Genomic DNA, 22,034 nt, shown 5'->3' with positions numbered 1-22,034 from the left:
CACGAATACAAAATTTGGGAAAGTTATTAAAAATTGTGTTTCATTTGAAATCCAAAGAAACGCACTATGCCAGTTGCCCCGGGTAACGGGCAATAGTTAATGTCGAAGATGCCCATTGCCCCTGATAACTGGTCGCAAAGTTATATTTTACTGAGATGCCCATTGGTTTACATGTAAAAAGTTTCTTTGTGCGAGCGCGGATACCAAACAGTGTGTTTGCGATTCTTAAATGATCATAACATTCAGGCAGCTTTCCAGCAAAGATTAACAGTGTCTCAGAATTTCTGTGATGTTTTAACCAATCTTTACTCAAAAAGAGGATAATGCTTGAATTCTTTGTAGATTTTTTTGTGAATTCGGTATATATAAAAGATATACGGATTGCTTAAATATTCGAGGCATAGCTGTTTCTATACTGGCTCTCATACATCCTGCTACATGTATGACCCCGAGGCAGATGTAACATCCTATGAGAGCCTACAGTATACAAATAATGAATGAATGAATGAGAAACATTCATTAATATACAACATCGAAGTAGATCTAATAGAACGTTAATCTTTCAACAAATATAAAGTTGGAGTCAGGCCTTCTCAATTACATTCAGATAGCCTTCACGTCAGATGCACGCAGCGTATAACATTGGGACACGCGCAGGGCAGAGAGGTACGCCGTCTGCATTTAACCAAAAATGCATGCTCGTTGAATAGTACTACGGTGAATAGTACCAAAAATGCAAGCCCGTCCAATAGTATATCTATTGAATATCATGTGACCAAGAATCCTCCAATCAAATGACAAGGATCTACATAGGTATTGTATAAACACAGCTATGCCTCTCATAGCAGTCTATATATCTTTACTATGACATACCTCTACCATGGTGCCGATGTTGGCTATGTGTGATTGGCCGCTACTGACAGTCATGTCGATCTCCACCTGTCTTGTGAGACTACCTCCGAGGTTGACGGTCCCTGATCCACTCTTGGTAGTCTGTTATCAAACAATACAAATTATGAATAACAGGAAAAAATTACACTGGCCCTCGGGGCAAATTAGCCCCCAAAATGCCCCAAAGAGCCCCCGAAAGTCATAAAAGAGCCCCCCAAATGTGCATAGAGTTCAATGCAAAACAAATTAAATATTATTTTAAAGCAGGCAAGCTTGAAAAGTACCCCCCCCCCCCATTTTTAAATATTTTTTTAACCTGATGACAAATAATATCTTATTGCTTCTATATCAAATTCCTAAGTCTCTAAAAACCACCCTCAGTGGTCTCTTACCAATAAACAATATTCAATATGACACTGCTGTCTCTATCCACGGTATTTGAAAGATAATACTAATATAGAACTTCCGTTCTAGAAAGTAAACAGGTTTCCTCGCATACCGGGTAATTTGAATAAAAGGACACTGCTAACGTTTGATTTTCACAGATAGGACATACGTGACATATTCATAATTCCTGCAAAGCTCTACAGTATTTTATGTTGGCTGCAAATGGGACATAGAACCTTTAAGACAGTAAGTATAAATTAATCAAAGGTAAAAAGCACACAAAAAACGAATTAGAAGAGCTAAATATAATATTAATATTCTAGAATTATAAAAATATTGTCCAGACTTTTATGTGCATTTAACTATTTTAGTCAGAATTAAAGCGGAAGTGGCTTCACATCATTGATACTCGTACTGCTGGTTTGATGTCACTAAAATTCTGAGCCCATTTAGATCCCCCCTCCCACCCCCCCCCCCCTCCCCTCTCCAAGGAAGCATGAAATCTTTCAGAAATTTTGATTTTATCAATCATATGACTATTCAGACACTTGGTTATTAAGATTTTACATGTTTAAATGTTCATATCCAATGCTATTGCAAATTCTTTCACAATAAATCCAGTTCACGGTTGCAGTCTGAGCATGAGCAGATAAAGCTCATTGCAGAACAAACTGTGAAATACACGGAGACAAAATACTGTACACGTGCTCATGAAGTTATGTAATCATTATTGATTTATGCACAAGCAGTGCACTCGATGATACACAGGTGGAAGTATTCTTTGAAAAGGGGAAACAAAGGTTATTTATGTAGCATCTCTATCGCTGTAGGAGTGATTATTTCAAAATGTACAAAGTAGGACCTCTTCATGTTTTGAAGATCTGTGGATATTCGGGGTCATTGCAGAGATGTCCTAACCATGAACTGGTCTATTGGATCGTGCGTGGTGGGCTTTCATACCCCTCTTTTCACGTAATACAGTGTGAAAAACAAAAATTCAATCGAATCATAACAAGGCTATAAACAATACTTGTTTGTTTGTTTGTTTGTTTTATTTTGTTTACCTGAAGCCAGAGCATAACTGTTGATGTCAGCTTGTAGTGTGCACTCCTGCCTTGAGCTTTCTCCTGTAGTAAACAATCAAATAGTAAGTTGATTTAGATCAATGATCTCACTCTTCAAATTGGCAACAAATGTTTATTAATGGTGTAGCCGGATTCTTGACTCTCTTTTTTTATTTTGATGGATGGGGCAAGAAAAAGAAATTATAAGAATATTTTATTGAACTTTCTCCTGTAGTATACAATCAAAATACTGTAAGTTGCATTTAATAGATCAATCATTTAATTCTTTAAATTGGCAATACATGTTCCCTAACAGCTTCCTTAACTCTCCGTACTTTGATGGATGGGGCATGAAACCAAAATAATATGAATATACTATTGAGCATTCTCCTGTAGTAAACAATCAAATAGTAAGTCATATTAGGTCAGTGATTTAATTCTTCAAATTGGCACAAATGTTTCCTAATGGGTTTCTTGATTCTCCTTATTTTGATGGATGGGACAAGAAAAAAAAATAATATGAATATACAACTGAACTTTCTCCTGTAGTAAACAATCAAAATACCGTAAGTAGCATTTAATAGATCAATCATTTAATTCTTTAAATTGGCAATACATGTTTCCTGATGGCTTTCTCGATTCTCCTTATTTGATGGATTAGGCAAGAAAGAAAATAAAATGAATATTTTATTTAGCTTTCTCCTGTAGTTACAATTAAAATAGCAAGTTGTATCAGATCAATGATTTGAATCTTCAAATTAGCAACAAATTTCTCCTAATGGCTTTCTCAACTCTCCATATTTTGACGGATGGAACAAGAAAAAAAATTACATGAATAATTTATTCATAAGTTTACATGAACTGGAAAGGACATTGACAAATGAAAGATGTTGAGGAAAATGAAGAAGAAAAAGAGGGGGAAATAGAAATATCAAAAGAAAAGAGAAAGGCTTGATGAGAGGTAGTTTAGATCAGAAAAGACTACTGCGAAGGGATATCTGGAAAGAGATAGGAAATGGGAGTTAGGAAGGTGTAAAAATATAACATGAAGTAGAGGAAGACAAATAAGAAGAGAAATCAAAAGGGAATTAAATGAGACTCAAAAGGAAGAGTAAAACAATGAAGAGCTTGAGTAAAAAATATGTACATGTAATAAAAGACTCCACATGAAAACATTATTAAAACATGTTTTGTTACCTGTACTTCAACAACATGAATGGAGTCCCAGCATCCCTTGATCTTCTTTGAGCCATCTCCAGCCTTCTTGATGAGGATGACACCAGCGAAGCCGTGAGCAAGATCCCACAGATATACTGATGATACGCCACCCTCAAAGTACCTAGAATGTAAAGCAAGACAGAGAATGAGAAAGTCAACTACAAATATGTAGATCCCACAATTATAATAATGATAGTCCACCCTCAAAGTACCTAGAATTCAAAGCGAGTCAGAGAGTTAAAACTATGAGCTAGATCCTATACTGATGATACTTCACATTCAAAGTATCTAGAATGCAGAACGAGTTAGAGAATTGAAATTATGAGCTAGATCCCACAGATATACTGATGACACCCTATCCTCAAAGTATCTAGAATTCAAAGCAAGTCAGAGAATTGAAACTATGAGCTACTATAAACGCTGTTATTTCCGCTGAGCGACCCCAAACATATTCGCGGGTTCTTAAATTTGTGTTGCACGCAATTCAGCCTGTTCAAAACATGCATAAGAAGTGATGCTTATAATTATATTCGCGGGTTGTGATATTCGCGGAAACCGACTTTAGCCGAAATCCACAAAAATTAAAGCACCGCGAATATTACCAGAGTAGATCCTATAATGATGATACTTCACACTCAAAGTATCTAGAATGCAGAACGAGTCAGAAAAATGAAACTATGAGTTAGATGATCCAATATACTGATGACACCACACTTGCAAAGTACTGTATCTAGAATTCAAAACTAGACAGAAAATGAGACTATGGGTTAGATCCCACAGATATACAGACGATACTCCGTCCGCAAAGCACCTAGAATGCAAAGCTAGACAGAGACTGAAACTATGAGCAAGATTCCATGATTATAATATCCGCCTCTAAATGTGCCTAGACTTTATACTAGACAGAGAAATCTTGACAATGATGACCCTAACTAAGTCATGAGCTAGATGACACAAGTATACGGATGATATACCACCCTCAAACTACCTAGAATTCAAAATAGGAAAGAGAAAATGTGAATGAACCCGAAAACTGGATAAGTAACACCCCCACCCCAATGAGAAGTCGTCCTTGTAACTTATTTGACATAGAGACATGTACTCAAACGGTTACCACCAAGGAGCATAAAAGGGATAAGGAAATATAAATTAAGGCTTGCTATTCAAGAGAAACGCCATGCATGCTGAATTTTATGGGAGTTGTTGAAATATCTACTCATTAGTTGCTCTTTTTTGTTTTTATTCCATTATTCCTATAGTGGAGAGAGCACTATAAGATTAAATGACCTAGTTCAGCAAATATGGATGTTTGGTCTCAAAACATGCAAGTAAACTTAGCTGTTTGGACAAGCCTATATGTAATCGTATTGTTTGGAGAGTACATGTGCAAATAACTGTTTGTTAATACAGGCTTTCTGCTCAATCTGATTCCTGTTCCTTACCCATTTGATGCATAATTAAAGTACTCAAAATTCAGAAGAAATATGGAAGCTACAGAAAATGAATTAGAAATGATGTTTTTTTTGTTTTTTTAATCAGAAAGGGCTTCCAATTTGATTGACGACAACAGAAGAATTACAAATACTTCAATCACTGACACATCTACACTACAGTATATATGCACGTGTAATTTCATTCCTTAACAACCAAAGTTATCAGTGGCTCTTGGGCTTGGGTAAACAGTTACTGTTTGTTACAGCAAATTTATATATTGCCAATTTAAGATCGATGGAGGTATGTGGCTGGAAAATCACTAAAAGTGTGTTAGTCATAATACAACAAGGGTATATACACTGTACAGTAGGCTTCATTTGCACCATGTGAGAGAGGGGGGAGGGCTGGGGAGCCCTAAAATGGACTGTTGTTAATAAATCTTTCTTGAGTGTGTGTAGTCCTGAAAAGGACTGTTGGTAATCTTTCTTGAGCTTATAGTTGTAAAGAGAACTACAGTGCTGGTTGGAGAGGATGGGTAGTAGGATGGGCTCGACGTTTCGAACAGGTTGACTATCCATCTTCTGACGATAGATTGTCAACCTGTTCAAAACATCGAGCCCAACCTCTCCAAACGGCGCTAATGTTCCTTTAGTTAAAACTATAAGCTCAAGAAAGATTTCCAACAGTCTTTTTCAGGACTACCAACAGTCCTTTTCAAACACACTCAAGAAAGATAGATTACCGACAGTCCTTTTCAGGACTCCACAATCCTCCCCACTCTGCCACATGGTGCAATCGTAAGCCTACTGTATATCTACATCACCATGCAAGCGATACTTATAAGCAGCATCTAACAAGGGTATATAGGCTTTAACAATCTTCATGGCAGTCATGGTTCTGCCTTTGTAATATTTTGCCATAATTGGGATATTAACACAATTCATGACGGAACTTAATGAATGTATACCGGTATCATACATGTACATGCTAATAATAGTGCAAGATAGAAATAAATATAACCATAATTGCTGCCAATGAAACCAAAAATCTTCAATGGTTAGTTTTGGTTGCTAAATTGGCAATAAACCTGTCCAACATCTTTGAAAGCCATGATTAGATCATAGAATAATAGTTGTGGCAGAGCACTACATGATAACCAATTATTAATTATTCTTTTGAGTTAATGGAAGAATACTATTGCAGAAGAAACAAGAAGCACCAGCTTATATAATCACTACTACAAAAAAGCTTGCCATATTTTAATTGTGGAAAACTTACAATTCTCTGTATTGATCAAAGGCCAGGTTAGCTTCTACTTCCAGTTTCCTGACGTTGTCAGATGGGATGGCTCCGCTCTCCAGTGGAGGGTCGTATGTGTTGCTCCAAGGGGACCTGGATGAAATTTAAAAAGAAGTCAGTTTGACATCTAGAAGAAACAGTAATGGTTACAGCTAGTGGAAGGTGCTTGCTTTTTTGAAGGCCTCCAAAAATGAATGCCTAATGTCTATACACCACAGTAGATAGATGGGAGAAAATACTATTTGAGGACATTCCTCAGCTGCGCAGGGCTAGCTGATCATGTATTTACTATGCACAATACCAAGGGGGAGGGGGGTTTTTCATAAAGATGTGCGTAAAGTTATGAATGACTTTACAAATGATTTAAATATGAAGAGCCAAATGTGATGCCCAAAGTGTTTCCTGACATTTTAACAAAGTGTGACTGTATTTCCATAATCTCTCTTAAATTGTAGCCAAAAATACACTTTGCATTAAAATGTTTTGTTGATAATGATAACAAGGTTAATCTACATCTGCATATTACAACTTTAGCTCACGCAATTAAAAGGATTTCAGAATCCTATTTAGCTCTTCATATTCAAGTCATTTGTAAAGTCATGCGTAACTTTACACGTAACTTTACGGACAGCTTTATGAAACACCCCTAGGAACTCCAGGCATTGTGCATGGTGAATATATAACCAGCTGGCCCCTGCGCACCAAACATTACTGCTGAACATACTTAAGAGGGTGTTTTAAAAAAAAAAAAATTGATCATCTGAAAATCGCAGAACCTGTAACTAAAGACTTTTAACACACACTGGATTATTGGTTTTGTGTAAAGGGATACAGAAAGTTATTCAAGAAAATGTTCTGTCAAGAACAGAGTTGAGTAAACCGAAAGATGCCAGAAACATACGAGGTTAGATTTCAAAAGACAAACAATTTACAATGTTAGCTTTGTCTGAATAGGTTTTGTTAAACAAGCCTTTTCTGGTTTTAATATAAAAACTTCCCAATCTAATTTTTCTTGTTGGACAATTAAGCTACCTAAGGACATTGTTCAAACCCCTTTGAACGATCTCTTTCACTTGGAAGTGATCACTCCAGGGAAAACGATACAAGGGACTTGAGGCAAATTCGCCCTGAAATGCCCAAAAGAGCCCCTGAAAGTCATAAAAGAGCCCCTAAAAATCTGCATACATGTAGAGTTCAATGCGAAACAAATCAAAGAGTGTTATTTTCATGCAAGCAAGCTTGAAAAGTAACCCCCCTCCCTAATTTTCAAAATATTTTTTTGCCTGGATGACTCACCTGTACGAGTCTGCGTCTCTGTTGTATTCACACAATAAATAGTCCTTTCCCTGTTCTCTATCTCTGGCGATCTTGAGTGGTTGATCAACGGATGATAGCAAATCTTCACATAGCTCTGGTACCTGCAAATCATAAAACAAGAAAACAATGCATTATTAAAGGGACTTGGTAACATTGTTCAGATGAGAGATAGTGGTGCTAAGGTAGTGACTTCAATGCTAGATGTACAATTAAAGATAATCTAAATTGAGTGAGAACGGACCATTATTCATGGTACAAATTGGGAAAAACTGATCTGATCGATTCCGTAATCCTCCCAACTATATTATTACAATTTAATTACATTTTAGGTGAATGTAAATCGTCACAAAGCAATAAAATGGCTCTACATTGCATTCCAGACATTTAAGTGTTGACAGATTTTTTTATAGCCTGTTTTATGTCTTTTTTAAGTTTTTTTCATGGAAAAACAGTTGGGGAAAAGTCAAAAATGGATGGGAGAATTTACTGTTAAATGGTAATCACTGTTAGAGAGTTTCATACATCGACGCCTTCAAAGAAAACCATAGATCTTCGTGGTTTAAAAAAAAATCAGAATTTTTTGCATGTCAGAGGGTTAGTACAGTAGAAGGAATATAGTAAGTAACATTTTAGACAAAAATTTAGCAATTTTTTCATCAACTTTCAACAATGTTACCGAGTCACTTTAATCATGTTCCTGCATTTCATTTTGATTGATTGCAAAAAAGAAGGTAACTTTTATTCTGGATACAAGTGGAATGCATGTACAACGTACACTGTTGCCCATAGAATTGGAGTAATGTTGTATTGTCTCTTTTTGATAAATCGATTGTGACAGTATGGTTTATTCTTGATAAAGTTTTTAAAACATGTAACATCTCATCAAAATTTTACTGACAAATCTCTATGACTCTTTAGATAGATCATTACAGTTAAACATTATAAATAATAATAATAATAATGGGTTCTTGTATAAATAAAACAAATAAAACATATCGTCACAATCATTTAATGAAAAGAGGTAATAAACAAATTATTCAAATTTTATTAGCACCAGCAGTGGATTAATTAGTTGATATTCATACTGTCCTATTCCACATATGGAGTTAACTGACTCCTGTACATGTATTTGAAATATGTATGTAGTGTCATTAACAAACAAAAAATTATATTAGACAGAAATAATACAAATTATTTTCAAATCTTCTTCTTTACTGTTTATTTTTGTATTATGTTTAATTTTAGTAATTATTCTTGATGTACATGTAGTTGCTCGTTTTGATTTTGTTTGCATCTCATTTCCTTGTACAGGTGAATGTCCATGTAGGTCTGCAATACATGTACATGTATACACGTACACCATGCATACAAGACCATTCATAAAAACTAGGCAAACATGTTAGTACCATATACGGTCAAAATCTGCTTCAATGGATATGAATTGCATTTAAATTACACATTTAGGTACAATGTAATTTGCATATCATGATAGGATGCAGAATCTTTATGCATCACTAGAAATACGTACATGTAATAGAGGCATAGAAAAGGGTCAATGGCTTGTTCATATTGTCTAGGCCTTGTGTATCATAAAGTACCACTGCATGTACTGTAGATGTGTATACATGTACGGTATGTAGTACATGTAAACTGGTCCTTTGAAGCAAAATCGGTCTAGTGCTTCACAAAAATGTACAAATTCTAAACTAAAGGTAAGCTAGAGTTCAGCTGAAAGAAAACAATTTTTCACTGTCACAAATTCAAATGAAACTTACATGTACCCCACATGTTCAAGACTATAATCAAATAATATCCAAAAAGCAATTTGGGTAGGAAATGTGTCATATCTGTGTGATATACATCTTTCTGTGTACAGTGCTTGTTACTTTATCAAGACTGGGCCAAATTTCTTATCATTTTGATGACTCCAGAGTCCAGAACCTTGCAGTACACACCAATACTTACAAACTGTATGCTACATGATCAACTTCTTCCGATCAATTCCGCACACTTTCTTTCACAGTGCAATTGCATGACCAGAACTCAATTTTATCTTTATTTAAAGTATAAAATTAGAGTCTGCGACCAGTGTGCTTGCAGTCTAGAAATGCCCAAGTGCATTGTGTATATCTGCTGAGAGCCAGAAGGGCATTAAATCACACTTTCACTGAAAGCTAATGCATTTGGTTCTCCATTTGTTAGTTTCAATTTTCAATTCCATAGCAGGTTATCAATGGTTTCCTTTAGATGGCGATGCAAGAAACATGTACATGTAAATTGCTCCTATGGAAATCATTATAAGAATCAAATGAAAAGCCAGTTTCCCTTGAAATACCATTCCTAGAGTGGAGGTTACTTTCAAAATAATGAAACACTTCCTTCTCCACAGACTGCAGGACAAAAAAATTGTGTTTCTTTTTGGTGTTTTTTTGTATACACTGTGCAGTTGCTAACAATAGCCCTACAGGTATCAAGGATTTATTGTTGTTGACAGTAAGGAGAGTCTCTAATAGGCCAATCAATCTGCAGCTCAGAATGATGTTATAATGTTTCACTAATCTATTAAAAAAGTAACAGAACATTTCTTACACATGAAACATTAGAGATTTGTGGAGCACACGATGTAAGAACGAGGGAAAGTACACTTATATCTGCGAAACGGCGACATTGCATGACAAAAACACAAATCTAAGAGCAAGCAGCCAAGCATGACCCTAACAGAAGAAAAATAAAAATAAAAATGAATACAACAAAATAATGAGGAAACAGCACCAGGTGTAACTGCACTGTTCTCTGGCAGTTTAAGGATGAACTCCAGCCAGCTCACAAATCAAAATTGATCTAGTAACCCAGGTGATGCACCTATATTAACCCTAGCCATGCATGCCGCCCCTAGCAGATCAGATAGAAGTGTCAGGTCCCTTGAAAGGTAATGCAAATTTCAGAACAGTGTATGTACAGTGTAAATGTATATAGAAAGCAAGGAAGGAGTGATCAGGGACATTAACTAATTATGCGTACACTATCTTGAATGCATAATTCAGGTATTCATAACTCTCTACAGTTGAAATTGGGGTATGCAAGCTGTTTAAAGAGAAGGTTGAGTTCTGGGAAGAGGTAAAAAGTAATTCGTCAGCGTTATCATTGTAAATGTTCCCTGAAAAGCATGGCTTTTCAAATGCCTTTAATATTCTAAATATGTCATGTAACAGCATAAAAATCGGGACGGATTTTGATGCCACATGTTGGTGAAGTCTCATTTACATCTTTCTGTGTACAGTGCTTGTAACTTTACCAAGACTGGGCGAAATTTCTTATAATTGTGATGATTCCAGAACCTTGCAGTACATACCAATACTTACAATGTATATGCTAGATGATCAACCTTTTTTGATCGACTACACACTGTTTCTTTCACAATGCAATCGCATGACCAGAACTCAACTTTATCTTTAATACTTCATACGTTGCCTAGATCATGGTACTTATAATCTCAATCGAAACCACGAAAACTGCTTGTGACGCAGCCAAAGATCTATGGGTTGCAGAGCTCGAACTTGCAGCTCAACATGCGGTTTCCTGTGGATTATTCTCAACACCGGTATTAGACTTCCCCTTCAGAGCAGAAAGATTGACACTTTGGGTAATCACTTCAGTCTGTAGTACATTGTACATGTATGTACGGGTACAGAGTATTGAAACAATGTGCCCTCTCTCGATTCTCTCGATTCTCTCCAACGTTTTTAAGACACATTAGACACATCCTCTAGCGCCAGTTGCTCTGCCGCAGTACGCTACACTATTAAACCAGACTCCTAACTCCACTTCTGGGGGGGGGGGGGTGTTTCACAAACACTAAGATTGACTTTAAGTTGCGCTTAACTATGACAGGCTGTTCATGCCGCTGTTTGCTCTCACCATTTACTGGCATACATTGTAGGTCTCTCAATGGACATAGAAATCATGGTCGCAAAACTACAGAATTAACATTTTTTGATAATTCTATATCGAAGTAAAAAATAGAATCTAAAGATCAAAGTGGTGAGGGCAAATAGTGGCATGAACGGCCTGCCATAGTTAAGTCTAACTTAAAGTCGATTTTAGTCTTTTTGAAACATTCCCCAGGAATTTACAGGCCAACACTAACTATATCTAATCTTTTCTTGTGTTTTTATGTTTCCTAACTTCCCTCTCTTACATGTACTGGTACTCTCTGTCTTTTTCTCTTTTGCATTTACGCCCACCCCCCCCCCCCCTCTCTCTTTCTTTCTCTATCATTTTCTCATTCTCTCTGTCTGTCTATCCCATTCTCTGTCTGTCTACATAGTACATGTATGTCTCTTTATCATTCTCTCTGCCTGTCTGTCTCTCACTTCCTCTCTCTCTCTCTCTCTCTATCATTCTCTCATTTTCTCTCTCTCTCTATCTCTCTCTCTCTCTCTCTCTCTCTCTCTCTCTCTCTCTCGTCCTCTGTCATTCTCTCTGTCCATCTCTTTCTCTTCCCCTGGCTATTATTCTCTCACTCTCTCTCTCTCTCTCTGTTTATATACCAGTATATCTCTCTCTTCCTCTATCATTCTCTCTGTCCCTCACTCTCTCTCCTCTCGGTTTCGTTCGACATGAAGCTACATCTACATCATGTAACCCACACTTTCTTTTTGACATCTTTTCCCACACTATCTCCCTGTCAACAATTTCCTTGTTGTCTCTATACAAATCTTATCAAATCAATCATTTCCTCCAATAGCTTCCTCTTTCATTACTTTCCCTAGATAAACATTTATTTGATCATTTATTCCTGTTCCATTAATTGCAAATTTGCAATCCTATCAAAAGGTCCAATGTCCCAAAGAACCCAGCATCCCAGATGTTGTGCCTTTTCCCTGCAATTAAAAAGGTTCTGCACATTTTGCATTGAAGTTTGGGGCAATGAAACAACTACAGATACATTGTAACTCTAAGAGACAAGTCAAGTCAAGTCAATTCCCAAAATCAATAGCAAAATAAGAGGGACTTTGGCAAAGTTCACTAATTGGTCCACAGATGAAGCTATCTAGATTACTCTCTGTAAAATGTATTGTCTCTTAATTAAAAATTCTAGGTAAACATGTTGGTACAAGTTTTTGTATTTAAAAATGGCCTCTCTATATGCAATGATATTGATTTTTTTTAATAGATAACCTGGGCATTTAGAAGATAGATGTAATGACTGTATGTAATTTAGTTCTGATTTTGTACCAAATAAACTCCTATTCGGAGGCAAACGTAATTAACATACCTCTTAAAGGGAACATTAGTTTCACTTTGATATGTTATTACATGTAGTTTCACTTTATTATTATAACCTCCTAAATTTGGGGAATTCCCCTACAAAAGTGAGGCTATGCAGTTGCCCAGGATAAAAGGATTGAACAACACAGCATGGTTAAAAAAAACAATTCAGTATGATAAAAGAGATAAATTCTTCTTCTTTTGCTATTTTTTAAAAAGAGTCCAAAGTCCATGTAAAAAACATATAAATTGAAAGATATGGACTGTCTATAGCTGATCTGAAACTGGTACTGTACATACTGGCTATATTCATCCTGTCATGGAATACTGTACCCCAGTTTTTAATGGTGGGCTTACACAGAAACAAATAAGAAGCTTGGAGCAAGTTCAACAAAGAGTTTGTACCGGTAGAATCATGTTGGGTCCACAATACACAAATTATACACATGCTTGCCAAACATATGATTTTTATAGTCTTGAATCGAGAAGGGTAAATCTTTGTCTGGATTTCGCTACATCCGTAGCTAAACACCCAACCTGTTCATGTACATGTAGTACCTGGTTACCTCTTCCGAAAAACATACCCATCTCCTTACGCCATGCATCTACATATCAACAGTTCAAGTGCAAAACCAATCGTTTCTGAAATAGCCCCATACCTGACTTTGTCGATCTTCTCAATAAAGCCAAGCCCAATTAATCAAAATAGATGAATTAATATACAATTTTTTATTTGTATTATACTTTCTTCACAGATGTTGAAGTTTCCTGATTTTCACTCTCCATAAGATAATAACAAACCAAAACACAATTCTGTTCCCTTTCCCTTTAATAGCCACTTTATATCTGAAGGAAAAGGAATGTTAGAGAGTCATATTAGTTTTTTTTTTAGTTTTTTTTTTAATAACATTTTTCTAAGCAATAATACAAATACTTGCAATATCAAACGTCAACAATACAATGTTATGAAAAGAATATGTTCTTTTCTATTTTTTTATATTTGTATATTGTCTTAATGACTCTTTAAAAATACATGTACACTGTATGCAATTTATATTTGTTGATGTACAGTACATGCATTTTTACAACTTGTTTTCTTCATGTTTCTCCTCTTCGTTTTTCTGACTTCATGTTTCAATTGTTTTCTTATTTTTGCTGCCCAAGCAATTAACTATATATGTTCAAGATTGACACATCAATTGTAACTGTATTTTATGTTTGGGTCATTCCATGTCAAATCACCCAAAAAATCTGAAAATCTTAACCCGACCATTTTTGATTTTGATGAAACTTGGTGAACTTGTTGAGTGTGATCTCACAGCACCAAATCCCAAATTTTAGGTCAATCGGGTGAGGGGTTTGGGAGATACGGCCCACCAAATTTTGAGATTTTTTCAAAAATGGGGGTGGCGGGCCTACCTTTGAACCCTTGTATCTCGGGACCTAATGGGTCAATCTTCTCAAAATTTGTATTGTTGGAAAGGGTATTCAATAAGGATTCCAAATCTGCCGCCATTTTGAAGATTCGTACATGTTGGGGTACTTTGACCTCTTGACCTCAGATTTGACCTTGAAATTGACCTTGTGGATCAATAAGGAGCAATAAGGATTGAAAGTATCCATGCTCACAGATATTCACAATAAACCCTATTATAATGTATACAATACATGCAATATGCACAGTACAACATACATCTTCCACATGCTTTTTTGTTTTAGGCATATCCATCCTAAATGTCAGCAGTACTTGAATAGAAATAAAATGACAAGTTCATATAGGCCTAAAGGGTTAACAGGATGTATGGCTTTAGACCTCCGAGTCATTTCTAGGAAAATTCCCCCCCCCCCCCCCCCCCCGGAAAACTACCCTCTAAGGACAATTACCCCAGAGGACAATTACCCCCCCCCCCTATTTGTTAAAGGGGAAGTCCATCCTGATAATAAAGTGGTTTTAATCAAAGCAGATTTTTTTTTTTTGGGGGGGTATAATATTCTTGAGGGGTATTTTTGCCGGGGGGGGGGGGGGGTAATTGTCCTAGGGGGAAATTGTCCGGGGGTTAATTGTCCTTGGGGGGGGGGGGGCAGATTGTCCTAGGAGGTAATTTTCTGGGGGGTAATAATCCTCTGGGTGTGATAGTCCTTGGGGGGTAATTGTCCTCGGGGGGGGGGGACATTTCCTGAGGGTTAATTTTCCAGGGGGGTAATTATCCTAGAACCGACTCAGAGGCCTAAAGCCATACATCCTGTTAACCCTTTAGGCCTACATGAACTTGTCATTTTATTTCTATTCAAGTACTACTGACATTTAGGATGGATATTACTTAATGGATATGCCTAAAACAAAAAAGCATGTGGAAGATGTATGTTGTACTGTGCATATTGCATGTATTGTATACATTATAATAGGGTTTATTGTGAATATCTGTGAGCATGGATACTTTCAATCCTTATTGCTCCTAAACAAAAAATATTATATCTCTGAAACTTTTATATGTTTTAGTGAACATGTCAGAGATTACATTTCATGAAAAATGTTGTCAAAGTTACGTGATCCACAAGGTCAATTTCAAGGTCAAATCTGAGGTCAAGAGGTCAAAGTACCCCAACATGTACGAATTTTCAAAATGGCGGCAGATTTGGAATCCTTATTGAATTCCCTTTCCAACAATACAAATTTTGTGAAGATTGACCCATTAGGTCCCGAGATACAAGGGTTCAAAGGTAGGCCCGCCACCCCCATTTTTGAAAAAATCTCAAAATTTGGTGGGCCGTATCTCCCAAACCCCTCACCCGATTGACCTAAAATTTGGGATTTGGTGCTGTGAGATCACACTCAACAAGTACACTAAGTTTCATCAAAATCAAAAATGGTCGGGTTAAAACCATTGGGTGATTTGACATGGAATGACCCGTTTGAAATATGCAATGAGTCTTTTAATTGTACACATGACCAATTAAGCCATTGGGCTGCGATACATATTTTTAATAAACCTTGAATTGAATTGAATTAAAAGGAATTATGTCAGCATTCTTTCATAGTATGAGAGAAAATGCATAAAAACATATACCATCATCAAAGTTACACCTGTACATGTACATAACAACATTTTTACTTAAAATCGATAAGCATCATTCAATGTCCTTGTATCAAAATGAAAGTAGCTTGGGTTTTCTAACTTACTACGGTGTCTGCAAAAAAACAAAAAACAAGGGAAACGCTCTCGGCGGTCTCGCCTGCATAACGCAATTTGATAGGATGAAAAATTGAGGTTGGGAACATTATTTATAGGCAGGGTGGCCCATTAGCAGGCCCCCCAAAATGAAATCCTCTGAATGTAATCAGCATATTGAAGTAAATATTGAGCAAGAATCATCAGAAGAATATTTACTATTAATTGTACCAGGATCGATAACTTGAATGAAATGTGAACAAATTAATTAAAAAAAAATGATTTATTAATTCTCATATTAAGTTGTGAAAACATAATTCAAGTCTACTGACCTAAAATGACCTTTGACCTTGACTTTGTGACCTGAAATTCTACTCACATGATTTGGAATACTTGATAACCCTATAGTCCAAGTTTCATTGACTAAGAACTTACACTTTAAAAATTACATCAAAAATTCAAAAACTTAACCTTAGCTTAAGTTTTTGATGTTGATGCCGCCGCAGCCGCCGTCGCCGGAAAAGCGGCACCTATGTCTCGCTTTTTTGCTACGCAGGCGAGACAAAAACCTTTTCACTTTTTTATGTCTTAAAAATAGGAGTGCGTCTTATACACAGAGATTTACAGGTATATTATAATATAGGGTATTCTAACTCACCAAGTCAATGAGGTTACTGAGATTCTTTTCAATTTCCTGAGGAGGAAGCCGCCTCATCAGGTCCAAGGCACAATCAAGCTGACGCTCCGTCTAAAAATTAGGAGAGAGAAAATAAACAAATAAATTATCAAATGAAATAGTCATCATAATACAACACAAACATTTTCTTCTGTTATTTATATGATTTAAAGAGATTTCAAGGGATTTAAAGATCAAACTCTATGTTTTTTCTTTATGCTTTTATAAACTTTTCTAAGAAAACAAATTCATTAGAGATACCATAGTGACCTTATCTCAACGGTTTTCTCATCAATTGTATATATGAATGCTCATGTAGTCAGGGAAAAAAATTAATATTTTTTTTCGGGGGCTACTTTTTCAAACTTGCCTGCATAAAAATAATACTCTAAAACTTGTTTTGCATTGAACTCTATACAAATTTCCGGGGGCTCTTTTCTGATTTCCGGGGGCTGTTTTTGGCATTTCAGGGGCAAGTTCGCCCTGAGCCCCCGTGTATTTTTTTCACTGCATGTACATGTAGTACATGTACACACTGGCAATTTTCTATTGTAGATCTGTGCACAAGCACATCTATCACTCATACACGATACATCTACAATTTCTTCAATTATCATTCACTGCACTGCCGCTGCTGGAAAATTAATGCCATCACCTCAGCTAGCAACAACGCATATTTCAACAACAATATTTGTAGACTTTGTCTTTATTAGTAGGGTGTCTGGACGATTTTTCAATCTTCAATTTGGGATCGTTTTTCACCATTTCTTTTAAATATGTGAATAAAAAATGTAATAATAATGATATGTTTCAAATTTCAAGACTCATCGATTATTCTATCAAAAGATACAGCCCCTCTAAAACTCTGCAATATTCATATCAATTTGGTCGGACTCGACGAAAAAGACGTAAACGCAGAGTTATGTTGTTTTTCTAATTTTAGCAAAATAATAAATAAAAAATTTAGTCAAACAGCTAGCACATGCTCCATCGCGCAATATGCATGCGTATGCATGGTGTGCGCATGGTGTGCGCATGTTGCTAAGCTGAATGCGCAATTTGGAGCTTGAGCCACGTTGTCTCCGCGATATTTGCCATTGACTAGTATGGCTAGCCGTTCGCACAATAAAACCCCTAAGTGAATACACGTAATAGTCAATGGCAATATCGCGGAGACAACGTCCACGTTGTCTCCGCGATATGATATTGCCATTGACTATTACGTGTATTCACTTCCGGGCTTTATTGTGCGAACGGCTAGCTATACTTTCATTCACTATAATGTGTAATTGGCTTTAGGGTTTCGTTCGTACGCGCAGATGTTACGCGATGTAACCATGGTTTGGACTGAGCGGAGCTCACGCCTCCCTAATGAGCTGATTCAAAAAATGTGGGAAGGGTATTTTCAAACTGTTACGCCGAATGATCCCTTGGGGCTAGCAAAAAAAAAAGCACCTGGATATTATCCTTACGTCCCTAATAGGTTAAGCCGCGGGGGCGCGGCTCAGGAAAGTGGCAAATTTTGGAGCTAGGATGCAAACAACATTTCAATTGCTGTTGACCAAGATATTTTTAGAATTTCGGGGGTGCGCCCCCTTGGGGAATATGGAAAAAAACCTGCTCTTTCATATGACACCACATTGTTTCACCCTCAGGATCACGAGGAATAAAGGTTTGAATTCAATTTTTTTTTTCATAAAATCATTGACCAATTTTGAATGGTCGCGCAATGCACATAGACCACATAGGGATGCGTGCAATCTCTATGGGAAGCATTTTAGCACTGGTGCGCGATCAGACTCACTGTCTTGACTAGACCGAATTTTTCTGTCTCTTTCGTTCGTTAGCCTCTGATTTGGGTAGGTCGGCTCTCTCTTTAGAGACAGAACAGCCCCATACGCTGTAGTGGCCGCGCGTTTGTACTAAGAAACGTTACACAAAACTTGGCCAAACTTAATCCCTAATTTTGATATTTTACCGGATGCGTATCCGATGCATTTAAAGTCCTAAATTAGCTAAATACTTAACTACTTCGGTTCCACTTACCAACTTGACTGGAATAATCCGTTTAATGGTCCATTTTTAGGAAATTATGGGTCAAGATCGACATCCATGAAGAAAATCTTGCAGCCGAGTCTCATTCTTTCTAGTCTACGCCGAAGGCAAAATGATTATAACGGAAAAACTGTGCACGAGCTACGAGTTCGTAATGACATGCACAGTTTTTCCGTTATAATCATTTTGCCTTCGGCGTAGACTAGAAAGAATGAGACTCGGCTGCAAGATTTTCTTCATGGATGTCGATCTTGACCCATAATTTCCTAAAAATGGACCATTAAACGGATTATTCCAGTCAAGTTGGTAAGTGGAACCGAAGTAGTTAAGTATTTAGCTAATTTAGGACTTTAAATGCATCGGATACGCATCCGGTAAAATATCAAAATTAGGGATTAAGTTTGGCCAAGTTTTGTGTAACGTTTCTTAGTACAAACGCGCGGCCACTACAGCGTATGGGGCTGTTCTGTCTCTAAAGAGAGAGCCGACCTACCCAAATCAGAGGCTAACGAACGAAAGAGACAGAAAAATTCGGTCTATGTCTTGACATGATGCAGTCAAGAAAATCAACAAAAAGATGAGATGAAAATTGAGATAAAATCAGTAGAGGCCCGAGAATAAGGATCGTCCTCATAAACGAGGAAAACAAAAATTAGGACACAATTTTTCAACGTTTACGAGGATTTCCTCGTTTGTGCAGACCAGCACACGAAGCAAATATATCGTTTATCCATGTACAATGAGTTTACGAGCACCCATTGGGTGATCAATCTAGCAAAAAAAATCCCAAGTAACGCCCCCGGGCGCTGATCCAATCAGAAAATTGATGCGTAAATCAGCTTGACCTTAGTTTGACTTGGGCGGCTACTTTGCTCTTCCGTTCGGGCTTACGATCGACTCCTCGGTTTTCCGAACGATTCCTCGTTAGGTTTTCGGGTTTCGGATAATACCGGCAAGTTTAATGACCGTGGGAAAGCGAGCCAAGTTATGCGCATTGCGGCATGATTTGAGTTCATGGAAAGTTCAACTGCGCGTGCCTCGCCAGCTCAAGGAACGCAGTCTAGTCATTGGTGTTATAATTAGCATTGGCGAAATGAAAATCATAATCTAATGGAGGAGATTAATTATGTGCAATATTAATTGTCATGATGATTGGCACAGCAGGTTCTTCCATTCATTCATATTTTGATGTTGCATGTACTTTTATCCTTCCTCTCACTCTCTCATCCCGTTTCTCTATCTGAACTTGCTACTTTCAGATTTTCCTTTTCTTCTTCAGTTCTGGTCTTTCCTCTCTATTTCTATTTCACTCCCACCCCCTGTCTCTCTGTCTGTATCTCTCTCTCTCTCTCTCTCTCTCTTTGCTCTCTCTGCCTCTTCCTCTTTCTCACTTCGTCTCTCCTTCATCCCCTCTGTTTCTCTCTCACACTTTCTGTCCCTCCCTCCTCCTCTCCACCTCTTTTCTCTTATGATGATGTTTTACAGTACAACATTCTATAATTATATGTTATTTTTATCATATTTTGTGGGTTGCACAGGAGCAGGGTCCACGTCCCGCAACCTGGGTGTCATGATTTCTTGAAGCCATGATAGCTGATGCTCCTACATGTATGTAAATACATACATGTATTAATACATTTAAATATCAATTTACCAATTAAAATGGAAAACAAGTTCATAAACATTAGACACGATTGTCGTAATGAGCTGTGCTGCTCATAATTAGGAAATGTATTAGTTGTACAAAGCAAAAGAGATGACTCAATGAGTGCGGACAGGCGCGGATCCAGGGCGAACGGACTTTGCCGCCCCCCCCCCCCTCCCCCGCAAAAAGAGAGAGAGAGAGAGAGAAAGAAGGGAAAGAGGAGAGAAAGGGAAAGAAAGAAGAGGAAGAAGAAAAGAAAAAGGGGAAAGGAGATCGGGCGGCAAAAGGGCCTTGCCTCCCAGCTGTTACCTCCCCCTCCCCCCCCCCCCCCCATCACAAAATAAGAGAGAAGGAAGGAAAGGGAAAGGAAAAAGAGGAGGGAAAGGAAAAAGAGGAGATAAAGGGAAAGAAAAAAAGAGAAAGAAGATAGTTAAGGTGTAGATTGGGGGGGGGCACTGTCGCACTGATGGGGGGGGGGGGGGGTTGGGCTTGGGGAAGGGGGTGACAGATGCCCCCAAAATATAATTCAAACGTGGTTTATTTCTAATTCGATACCGGTGATTTACAAATATTACTAAAATGACATGATTTTCCTAGATTTTTTTATGAGTGTTGGGAAATGGCAAATTCCTAAATAAGGAAAAAAGAATAGTGACCTGCCTTTGTCACAAAATAATGAGGAGTCAAAATGTGCTCATCTGACCGTAATTAAAAGCCTATATTCCCTGAGCTTCTGTGTGCTCCTCCCCTTGACCCCCGCCGGGGCTTCGACCCTAGACCCCACGCTAATTTACGTTACGTTGATCGTTTCTACCCCCCCCCCCCCCCCTCAAAAAAAACAAAAAACAAAAAAAACACCAACAACAACATCAACAATAACACGTTTTTGCTCATTTCGCCACTGCTGGGTCACCATTACGTACCAATATTTGGCTTGCATAATTTCAAATCCCCCCCCCCCCTAAGAAATTCTGGATCCGCGCCTGAGTGTGGAGGTATATGTATGTATTGATTGATTGAGTTTTATTCGACAAGCTTCGAACATACAACATTATACAATAATAACAAATCAACAAGTCAGCTTGAACAGGATAACCCACGAGAGCTTATTTCCAGTGGGGTCCCTTACAGACATATATAAAATTAATAAGTAAAAATAGTCATATTTACAGACAGATAAGAAAAATAAAAGAATTACCTTTTAAAGATAATAATAATAACATTAAACTGATGATAGAAATGATAATAAGTACAAGAAGAAAAGGAAGAAGGAGAAGAAGAAAAAGAGGAGGAGGAAGAAGAAGAAAATAATGATGAATTAGTAGAATTTCTATAACGTACGAAAACATAAATATATACAAAATGAAAAAGTATGAACCGGCAGAAGAATACAAATTTCAATCACATGTCATTCACTTCTCCGACTGTCAAGTATTAGGTTTTCCTTTAATTTCCTCTTAAAATGAGCATAGTTTTTTTTTTGAGCTTTGAAAATTGACATCCAACACAAGGCCCCCCCCCCCCCCCCCCCCCCCCCCCGCTCTCTCTCTTTCTCTCTCTTCTCTCTTTCTCTCTAATTATTTATCTCAATGTCATACCCCTTTCCA

At 37.3% G+C, this 22,034-nt stretch overlaps 1 protein-coding gene across 1 annotated transcript in view; it reads right to left on the bottom strand.

Moving 5' to 3' along the window:
• Nucleotides 1-22,034, bottom strand: part of LOC579500 (F-actin-capping protein subunit beta) — a 30,444-nt gene that overhangs the window by 6,103 nt on the left and 2,307 nt on the right. Inside the window, exons 2-7 of the mRNA XM_030986913.1 lie at nt 16,710-16,799; nt 7,590-7,711; nt 6,273-6,386; nt 3,540-3,681; nt 2,343-2,405; nt 874-993 (exon numbers count right to left, since the gene is read on the bottom strand). Of these exons, the coding sequence (XP_030842773.1) occupies nt 874-993; nt 2,343-2,405; nt 3,540-3,681; nt 6,273-6,386; nt 7,590-7,711; nt 16,710-16,799 (651 nt within the window). The remainder of the gene's footprint in view (nt 1-873; nt 994-2,342; nt 2,406-3,539; nt 3,682-6,272; nt 6,387-7,589; nt 7,712-16,709; nt 16,800-22,034) is intronic.

The sequence above is a fragment of the Strongylocentrotus purpuratus genome, unplaced genomic scaffold (assembly GCF_000002235.5).
Source record: "Strongylocentrotus purpuratus isolate Spur 01 unplaced genomic scaffold, Spur_5.0 spur5_scaffold_16, whole genome shotgun sequence".
NCBI classification, from domain to species: Eukaryota; Metazoa; Echinodermata; class Echinoidea; order Camarodonta; family Strongylocentrotidae; genus Strongylocentrotus; species Strongylocentrotus purpuratus.
Note: the sequence above shows the minus strand (reverse complement) of the source record. Positions and strands in the feature narration are given on the sequence as shown.